This window comes from Heteronotia binoei, chromosome 1, assembly GCF_032191835.1.
Source record: "Heteronotia binoei isolate CCM8104 ecotype False Entrance Well chromosome 1, APGP_CSIRO_Hbin_v1, whole genome shotgun sequence".
Taxonomy (NCBI): Eukaryota; Metazoa; Chordata; class Lepidosauria; order Squamata; family Gekkonidae; genus Heteronotia; species Heteronotia binoei.
Window position 1 is genome coordinate 264,264,168 of NC_083223.1, and position 10,373 is coordinate 264,274,540.

The 10,373-nt window shown below is 52.2% G+C and overlaps 1 protein-coding gene across 1 annotated transcript in view; it reads left to right on the forward strand.

The window, feature by feature from the left end:
- The window catches only part of LOC132581383 (GON-4-like protein), an 87,334-nt gene extending 77,053 nt beyond the window's left edge, over window positions 1-10,281 (forward strand). Inside the window, exons 25-29 of the mRNA XM_060252653.1 lie at window positions 1,776-1,889; window positions 5,396-5,588; window positions 6,679-7,459; window positions 8,764-8,866; window positions 9,855-10,281. Of these exons, the coding sequence (XP_060108636.1) occupies window positions 1,776-1,889; window positions 5,396-5,588; window positions 6,679-7,459; window positions 8,764-8,866; window positions 9,855-10,004 (1,341 nt within the window). The 3' untranslated portion in view covers window positions 10,005-10,281. The remainder of the gene's footprint in view (window positions 1-1,775; window positions 1,890-5,395; window positions 5,589-6,678; window positions 7,460-8,763; window positions 8,867-9,854) is intronic.
- The last annotated feature ends 92 nt before the right edge of the window (window positions 10,282-10,373 follow it).

Sequence of the window (10,373 nt, forward strand, 5' to 3'; positions counted from 1 at the left end):
AGTAGAACCTGACATGTCCCCAGGCTGGGTGTTTTAATGCACCCGCAGAAATGGGAACTGCAGAGCGAGAAGAGCATTGCAACCATGGCGTGGCATTTCTTGTTGCAATAGTGTACTAGGGAAGTGGTCTCTCATGTACGCTGGCCCATCGTTGATGGTGTGGGTCTGCCACCCAGAACCAGTGTGATTTTGTCGTTAAGAGTGTCGGACTAGGATGGGAGAGACCCAGGTTTGAATCCCCGCTCCGCCATGGAAGCTCGCTGGGTGACCTTGGGCCAGTCACAGCCTCCTCCGCTTCACAGGGTCGCTGGGAGGGTGAAATGCAGGGAAACGATGTCAGCCATTTTGAGTCCCCCGTGGGAAGAAAAGGCGGGAAAGAAGCAAAGTGAATAATAGAACCAAGGCCTTGGAGCAGGCTGTGAAGTAAGGTAGGGGTCCCCAATGCGATGCCCATGGCAGCCGGCAGCCCCTTCCCTGGTGCCCACCAAGTGTTTTCCGAAAGTGGGCAGGGCCAGATGGGGCTTTTGCCCGGCAAGGCTTCTGATTGGCTCTTGGAGATTTGATTGGCTGTTTGGAATTTTTTTGGGGGGGGGGGGAGGGCATTGCATGGTTTTAGTGAGATTCACTAGCACCATCTACAGAGAAGCACCCAGTGATGTATAAATTACTTAAGAGATGGCAGAAAGTATTTGACCGGTCAGTTCTAACACACAAATCTACCCCCCCTCAGCCTAATAGGGGGCCCCACTCCCTCTGCTCCCTTCCCGCGCTGCCAGTACAGCCTTACAGTACAGAGCAAGAGAGAGCAAAGTTAGGGTTATAGTGCTGGGATTCAGGTTACAGGGATTCCCAGTTCACGCAAGCCGGGTCAGTACATCACTGTTCAGTGTGGAAGCTGAAGGCAGTCTCTGTGTCCAGAATTAGGGGCCATAGAAGGAGAGATTTGTTTCCGTCTTCCTTTGCTTGCTCAGCTAGATGGAGTCTGCATTCTCTCTCAGTTGATACCTTCACCTGGGCCTTTTTTTGGTAGAAAAAGCCCAGCAGGAATTCATTTGCATATTAGGCCACACCCCCTGGCTGCATCATTGTTTTGTGTGGGACTTTTTTTGTGGGAAAAGCCCAGCAGAGCCAGTTTGGTGTAGTGGTTAAGTGTGCGGACTCTTATCTGGGAGAACCGGGTTTGATTCCCCACTCCTCCACTTGCACCTGCTGGCATGGCCTTGGGTCAGCCATAGCTCTGGCAGAGGTTGTCCTTGAAAGGGCAGCTGCTGTGAGAGCCCTCTCAGCCCCACCCACCTCACAGGGTGTCTGTTGTGGGGGAGGAAGGTAAAGGAGATTGTGAGCCGCTCTGAGACTCTTCGGAGTGGAGGGCGGGATATAAATCCAATATCTTCATCTTCTTCTTCTTCTATTAGCATATTAGGCCAAAACCCCTGGCTGCACCATTGTTCTGTGCACGACTTTTTGTGGGGAAAGCCCAGCAGGAACTCATTTGCATATTAGGCCACACCCCCTGACACCAAGCCACACGTAACTGCGTTCCTACTAAAAAAAAAGCCCTGGCTTCACCCCCTTGCAGCTGGACCAATGTTTGGATTTGGCCAAGGCGTTTTTTTACATAGAGGATTCCACGGAGCTCCTCTTGACAGCTATCTTTGAAACCCCCCTCATTTTGCGCACTTTTAAGGTGCAGATGAGAGTCTCTCCACAAGATGGCAGCATCTCCCACCCGGCATAGATATGCTGCTCACCTCTGCTTCTGCCTGCCCTTTCAGGAGGCGGAGTGGGCAGAGGGGGCCAAGGAGTGCTCTTGCGGCTGCCACGAGGGGAACAGCGACGCCAGGTTGAAGAGGAGCAAGCGGAAAGGCTGCAGCCACTGCAGCAACAAGGTGAGTGAGCAGTCAGAGGGAAGCAGGCCGCCCGTCTTTTTCGCCACTGCAGTTAAGCTCTGTTGACTATTTCAGGGGTTTGCAAGGATACACAGGGTGGCTTTTTAGTGTCACTCCCAGCTCAGTTTCGCATGTCTGAAAAGACAGTGGTGGCGCACGCAAGACAAGCACACTGATAAGCCTCAGTGACTTCTAGGCATGGCGACTGGGGGAACCTCCACATTCAGAGGCACTAAACCCCTGAATCCCAGAGCCAGAAGGTAACATCAGGGGAAGGCCTTGGCCTCTAGGCTCTGTCATTGGCCCTCCAGAGGAACTGGTTGAGGCCACTGTGTGAGACCGGATGCTGGACTGGATGGACCCTCACTGGTCTGATCCAGCAGGGCTCTTCTAATGTTCTTAAGAGGGGAAGGCCTCAGCCTCTCTGCCCTGTTGTTGGCCCTCCAGGGGAACTGGTTGAGGCCACTGTGTGAGGCAGGAGGCTGGACTAGATGGACCCTCACTGGTTTGATCCAGCAGGGCTCTTCTGATGTTCTTATGAGGGGAAGGCCTCGGCCTCTGTGCCCTGTTGTTGGCCCTCCAGAGGAACTGGTTGAGGCCCCTGTGTGAGGCAGGATGCTGGACTAGATGGACCCTCACTGGTCTGATCCAGCAGGGCTCTTCTAATGTTCTTAAGAGGGGAAGGCCTCAGCCTCTCTGCCCTGTTGTTGGCCCTCCAGGGGAACTGGTTGAGGCCACTGTGTGAGACAGGAGGCTGGACTGGATGGACCCTCACTGGTCTGATCCAGCAGGGCTCTTCTGATGTTCTTATCAGAGGAAGGCCTCGGCCTCTGTGCCCTGTTGTTGGCCCTCCAGAGGAACTGGTTGAGGCCCCTGAAATCAATAGTGCTAGACACTGCAGGCCATAACTGGAACTCACACAAAGGCATATCCGGTGCTGTCGAGCCAAAAATAGCAATATTTATTTCTTTTTATTTATTTTAGCATATTTCTATTCCGCCCATTCCCTGTAGGGCTCAGAGTGGAGTACAGCATGTGATAAAACAATAAAATACAATAAAAACATTTTAAAAACAGATAGCTCAACAGCACTCAGAGAAGTTACCCAGCCTATACCGAATACAGAACTATGAAATGCTGTCTGTAACCTAATTCTCAAAAGCAGGGGAAAAAGGTTATTTGTATTGTGAAACTTGCTTGAATACCCAGTTAGAGACTTCACATAACACACAGTTTCATAAACATTGGTGCTATACAGTCATTCAGCTATGATTCATACTGAAGCATCTCTCACTTGCTATACAAAAAATTCATTAAAAAGACAAGTGTATGTCACTTTAAAAAAAAAAAGATATTGGATTTATATCCCACCCTCCACTCCAAATCTCAGAGCGGCTCACAATCTCCTTTATCTTCCTCCCTCACAACAGACACCCTGTGAGGTGGGTGGGGCTGGAGAGGGCTCTCACAGCAGCTGCCCTTTCAAGGACAACCTCTGCCAGAGCTATGGCTGACCCAAGGCCATTCCAGCAGCTGCAAGTGGAGGAGTGGGGAATCAAACCCGGTTCTCCCAGATAAGAATCTGCACACTTAACCACCACATCAGACTGGCTCCTTTTAACAGTTGATTCCAGACACATGAGCACTGAATAAGGCAACCAAACGTTCCAGCCAGCAAGAAGTTATTTCCAGAAGAGTAACTGCTAGGTGCAAATATACACTGCTGGCACAACTGGATGATATTATCAGACATGTATGAAATTCTTACATAAGCAGTTGGAGCAGGGCACATTTTCTGGATACATGGTGGGTTCGTTTAAAAATAATTGGTCAATTTGCTTCTATTCCTTGCTGCTTATAATGGAACCAGTCAGAATAATAAATATTTAATACCGTAGACTCCACTTGCTTCTGTTTCCTGCTTACAGCGGACCCGGCGAGAAGAGTCAATACTTCATACTGGGAAAAGTGATACACGCAGTGGCTTTTTAATGTATTTGTGTACAGCAAGCAAGAGGTGCTTCAGTATGAATCGTAGTTGAATGACTGTATTCCGCCAACGTAGATGTCCAGGAAACTCTGTATTATATGCGGGAGTCTCTGACTGGGTCTTCAACCACGGACCTGGAGTGTTCGACAATACAGATAATTTTTTTCACTGTTCATTGGCATTTGAGAATTATGTTACAGCATTCGATGGCTCTATATTCGGTATATGTTGTTATTATAGACACTGCAGGTCAGCAGAGAAAGGTTTGCACCTTAGGATGCACAGTTCAACTTTGATAGGCCTTTGACAGATCTTGGAAGAGAAGCAGGCAGGCTGGGAGAGGCGGGGGAGCACTGGAGAAAGTACAGAAAAGGGCAACTAGAATGATTAAAGGGTTGGAACACTTTCCCTATGAAGAAAGGTTAAAAACTGGCTGGAGAGCCAGTTTGGTGTAGTGGTTAAGTGTGTGGACTCTTATTTGGGAGAACCGAGTTTGATTCCCCACTCCTCCACTTGCACCTGCTAGCATGGCCTTGGGTCAGCCATAGCTCTCGCAGGAGTTGTCCTTGAAAGGGCAGCTGCTGTCAGAGCCCTCTCAGCCCCACCCACCTCACAGGGTGTCTGTTGTCGGGGGAGAAGATATAGGACAGGGGTGGTCAACGGTAGTTCTCCAGATTTTTTTTGCCTACAACTCCCATTAGCCCCAGCCATTGACCATGCTGGCTGGAGCTGATGAGAGTTGTAGGCAAAAAACATCTGGAGAGCTACCATTGGCCACCCCTGATATAGGAGATTGTAAGGTGCTCTCAGTCTCTGATTCAGAGAGAAGGACGGGGTATAAATCTGCAGTCTTCTAAAATGCTTGGGGCTCTTTAGCTTGGAGAAACGTCGGCTGAGGGGTGACATGATAGAGGTTTACAAGATTATGCATGGGATAAAGAAGGTAGAGAAAGAAGGACTTTTCTCACAATACAAGAATTCGTGGACACTCAATGAAATTACTGAGCAGTTGGGTTAGAACTCATAAAAGGAAGTATTTCTTAACCCTAAGGGTTTCATTGGGTTATTTCTTAACCCAGTGAAATTCACTGCCACAGGAGGTGGTGACAGCTACAAGCATAGCCAGCTTCAAGAGGGGATTGGATAAACATCTGGAGCAGAGGTCCATCAGTGGCTATTAGCCACAAGATATAGATGGGACTCTCTGTCAAGGGCAAGTGATGCTCACTATTCTTGGTGTTGGGGGGGGGGGAGCACAGTGGGAGGGCTTCTAGTGTCCTGGCCCCACTGATGGACCTCCTGATGGCACCTGGGTTTTTGGCCACTGTGTGACACAGAGTGTTGGACTGGATGAGCCATTGGCCTGATCCAACTTGGCTTCTCTCATGTTCTTATGGCCACTGTGTGACACAGAGTGTTGGACTGGATGGGCCATTGGCCTGATCCAACATGGCTTCCCTTACATTCTTATGAGGCATGCCGAACCGCGTCTAAAGGGCCTCTTCTTGGTCTGCAGGCGGGAGACAGCAAGGCTTACAAGGCCAAAGATGCCCCGGAGCCCCCGGACAGCGTTGTCCCCCAGGAGCCCAACCCCCGCCCAGAAGGGAAGGAGCCTGCCGAGGAGAGCCCGGAACACAAGGGCGACGGGGAGGCCCCCCAGAGCAGGATGAGGGCAGCTGCCAGGAAGGCGGACTCTGCCTCTGTCGCAGGTGGGTTGAGGTGTATGCGGAGAGCACACCTGTGCCTCGTGAGAGCGAACCAGGTCATGGGTGGGGTTTTCCACTCGGCCTGGGATCTTGTGCAAAGACTAGCAATGTGTGTGTGTGTGTGGGGGGGGTTGTCTCCTCTGTATCCCTTTCTGTGGGTGAAGGGATCATGGGGCATGTGATCTCTCCCCCTCTTTCCCAGGCAAGCCTGTTGAACTGCTCCGGCCCTCAGCAGCCCCCGTCCTGGCTGTCCTGGCTCTGCGCACTTCTGGTTCTGCCGTTTGAAACTTTCCCCCCCACAAAAGCAGCACCACTGGAGCTTTCCCCTCCCCCTTCTGAATTGGCCCGTCAGGGTGGGGAGGGAGCGGGGGCCGTTGGGAGAGGGATGTAAGGGGCCATGTCTCCAGCTTGGTGCAGTGGTTAAGTGCGCAGAATCTTATCTGGGAGAACCGGGTTTGATTCCCCACTCCTCCACTCGCACCTGCTAGAATGGCCTTGGGTTGGCCATAGCTCTCAGAGAGGTTGTCCTTGAATAGGCAGCTTCTGGGAGAGCTCTCTCAGCCCCACCCACCTCACAAGGCGTCTGTTGTGGGGGGGGAGGTAAAAGGGATTGTGAGCCGCTCTGAGATTCAGAGCGAAGGGCGGGGTATAAATCTAATATCGTCGTCTCCATTCCCACTTGTATCTGGGGAAGGGAACATTGGCTCTCAAAAGCTGACACCTCAAGAACAGTGTTGGCCTCCAGGGTGCTGCTGGATTCCAATCTAGCCATTCAGGCGCAGTGTGTGTGCGTGCGTGCGTGTGATGCTCACTATTCTTGGTGCTGGGGGGGGAGCACAGTGGGAGGGCTTCTAGTGTCCTGGCCCCACTGATGGACCTCCTGATGGCACCTGGGTTTTTGGCCACTGTGTGACACAGAGTGTTGGACTGGATGGGCCATTGGCCTGATCCAACATGGCTTCTCTTATGTTCTTATGGCCACTGTGTGACGCAGAGTGTTGGACTGGATGGGCCATTGGCCTGATCCAACATGGCTTCTCTTATGTTCTTATGATCAAAACGGCTACTCTCTGAAACTGCCTTCCCTTTACAGGTTCCCGTGTGGATGGAAAGTTCCCGTCAATCAAAGAGGCCTCCTTAGAGGGGGACGCGCTCCCGACTGGCAGGACTGTAGAGCCACGCTCTCTGCAGGGACCTCTTTGCCCCAAGAAGGCACCCACGGCCGACCCTGCAGCACAACCCCCCGTGACTCCTGCAACTTCTTTGACCCAGGCGCAGAGGACTGGCGCTCCTAAACAGCGACCCAAAGGCAGCTGTTGTCCTGTGGGCAGGGAGGGCGAGGCAGGGCGAGGCCTGAGGAGCACCGAAGCTGCTTGTGGGCTTGACAAAGACGTCTCGGGGCCTGAGGGGAAGGGCCCTGGTTCTCCTCCAGCAAAGAGTTTGCCCCAGAAACTTGCTCTTCAGCCCCGTCTCTCGGAGGAGCCCGTTGCTCTTAGCCTCCGGGAAAAGGAGGGAGAGAGGCTGGCTGCTTCTGCAAATGTGAAAGGACAGGAAACAGGGGGACTGCCTCCCAAAAACCCTGGGCCAAAGGCAGCAGCAGGAACGAACTGTGGCTCGCTGGCTTGCCCCGAGTCCTCCGGCGCTTGCCACCCGCGAGCCCTGGCCTCCGATCAAAAGACAAAGGCGGCAGGGGTGTCGGGCGCAAGCAACTGTTTGCAAGAGCAGCAGCAAGCAGGGGGAGGAGCAGAGCGCGTTCTGCCCCGCCCGCCCAGGCCGAGGGGGGAGGAGCCACAGCAGAGAGCAACGGAAGCCGTGGTCTGCGCCAAGAACATCAAGGTCAGCTCTACGGGGGAGAAGGTTGTCCTGTGGACCAGGTACGTGCCAAGGCACCAAGTCCCTCTCAGAGAGGGGTGTCGAATTCATTTGTTATGAGAGCTGGGTCTGACATAATTGAGACCTTGATGGGCCGGGCTGGGCTGGACCATGTGTGTATCTATTTAAGATCAGGAAGCAGAAATATAAACTTTTTAAGGGACACAAACACAACTGAAGACTTTTAAAAAAAACCTTAAAATAAAACATGCTTAAAATCTTAGCACTTGTTGGTCTTAAAGGTGCTTTCTTTGTATTTCTCCCATGGGATCGAGGGAACTGGGCAAAGGAAGTTCTGGCTCTTTCCCTCCTTCCCCAGGGGACCAGGAGGGGGGAGGAGCCTCAACCAATGGGGAAAATTGAGGTTTTGCTCTGTTGCTCCTGTGCAATTGAGCAAACCTTGCAAAACAAACTGTGATGCAGAAGAAAGCAAGAAAGAAAGAAAGAAAGAAAAGGAAGCAGACAAGAGCCAGTTGCTCAGGGGCCTGATAGGAGCCCTCCAGGGGCCTGATTTGGCCCCTGGGCTGCATGTTTGACACCCTTGCTGTAAGTAATTCGGCACCCACCTGGCAGGTGTCTCTTCCCCTCCCTTCTTCTCCCCCGACAACAGGCGTGGCCCCACCCTGCGGAGTCCCTTAATGAAGAAAATGATACTGGATTTATATTCTGCCCTATATTCTAAATCTCAGAGCAGCTCACAATCTCCTTTATTTCCATCTCCCCCCCCCCCCCGCCAACAGACACCCTGTGAGGTAGGTGAGGCTGAGAGGGCTCTCACAGCAGCTGCCCTTTCAAGGACAACCTCTGCCAGAGCTATGGCTGACCCAAGGCCATTCCTGCAGCTGCAAGTGGAGAAGTGGGGAATCAAACCCGTTTCTCCCAGATAAGAGTCCGCACACTTAACCCCTACACTGAACTGGTTCTCAACCGAGATCCACCCAATGAAATTTGCCTGCCTGCATTGAGTATTCGGGAGCATGCACACACTGAGAAAGGAGCAGATTCCAAGGAGGGGGTAGGATGGAGCAGGGGGTGACAGAGCAGGGGATCTTGGAAGGAGAGGGGAAGAAAGCAGTCACTTGAGATGCAGACTGCCGTTTCTCTCAACTAGTCTGCAGAGAGGCCTTTCGAAATGCAAAGAAGGTTTCGTTCTGGGAATGCTGGTGGTGGCATTTATTTATTTATGATTTGTATCCCGCCCTTCCCACAAAAGTGGCTCAGGGCAGCTGAGCCACATTGTGAAATGTGGCCCAGGACAGTGGGGTCAGCTTGGCCCCTCTCTAGAACCAGGGTGTTTTTCTTTCAGGGAGGCTGACCGTGTCATCCTGACCACCTGCCAAGAACGAGGAGCTCAGCAAGACACGTTTCGGGCCATCTCGCAGCAGCTGCACAACAAAACAGCCGAGGAAGTGAGTCTCTCTGGGAAATGAAAGTTCTGAGGAGGGAGGGGAGTTCCCCCTTTTGTTGGGGGAGGGAGGTGTCAGGGCTCACAGCGTTTGCGCTTCTTGCTTCCCTAATCTTTGGTCTGTGGAGCTGTTTGGCTGACCACTTTAAAGGAATGTAGTGTTTCCTGGACTCCAAGGGCCAGAGAGAGCACTGACCAGTTGCTGGTGTTTCAGTAAGGATGAGACGATGCTCAGTTCTTCAGAAAGCATTGCTGAGAGGCAGGCAAAATATGTCTGAGAAGTCATGAGACTTTGAAAAGAATTGTGCTGAGCTGTTTATTTTCACATTCACTACAATCTTCCTTCCTTAGTCATGGGATATCCCAAGATCCCCCCCCCCCAATTGATGACAGTGTCTTTGCTGTTAGTAGGGTGGTGCACGAGTGGGACCAGACTAATATGAACATATGAAGCTGCCTTCTACTGAATCAGACCCTTCACGGTCCATCAAAGTCAGTACTGTCTACTCAGACTGGCAGCGGCTCTCCAGGGTCTCAAGCTGAGGTTTATCACACCTATTTGCCTGGAACCTTTTTAGTTGAAGATGCCAGGGATTGAACCTGGGACCTTCTGCTTACCAAGCAGATGCTCTACCACTGAGCCACCGTCCCTCCGCATGACATCTGGTAGGGTTGGGGGCAGGGACTTGGGGGGAGGATGATAGCAGGTGTACTATTACATCACTTCCGTGGAAAACTGGGAAGTGACATAAGGTAGCTCTAGGAACTTCGGGGCATAGACAACTTAGTCAGCCCTTATTCCCACTGTTCCATTTAGGGCTTTAGGGACTGTGGGTGTGGGAAGCACTGCACAGCCAGAACTTTCCTGCTTATTCTGATTCTTCAGGGGATCAGCGGTAGGGAAATTCAGCTCAACAAAGCCACAGACAACACAGACAGAATCTCCCCCCGAGCTCCTTCTGACTTATAGCCCTCTGTGCTTCTTCTCTCAGGTAGCCCACCGCTTCAGGGAGCTGATGACATTGTTCCACACGGCCTGCGACGTCAGCTCGGACGAGGAAGACGACGGCACCAGCACCAGCAACGCTGACCAGCTCTCGGACAAAGATCCGGTTCTCTCTGAAGAAGAGCAGGAGGAATGAGGCGGCGAGGCCAGCGACAGCTTCGCTGCAGTGCTCCGCTCTGGGGGACGTCGCTGGCTCGCCCCCCTGCCCTGCCCCACGGAAGACACCTCTGAAGAAACATTGCACGTGAAAGCGGGGTGGGACGGCTGTGTCGTGGAAGTAGGCAGGGGTCGCCCTTGTGCTTGGACAACACGTGATGTAAATGCTGTAATAGCAGGAACTGTGTACAGCCTCTCCTGTATGGATATTTATTGTGCAATTTAATATTAACGAATAAAGCCATTGGTTTGGGGTAGCTGAGCCACCTTTCCTGTGTTCGCAGCAGGGTTCTGGAACAGAAGGGGAGGATCCTTAAACTCTCCCCTCCCCCCCCAACACCACGGAACA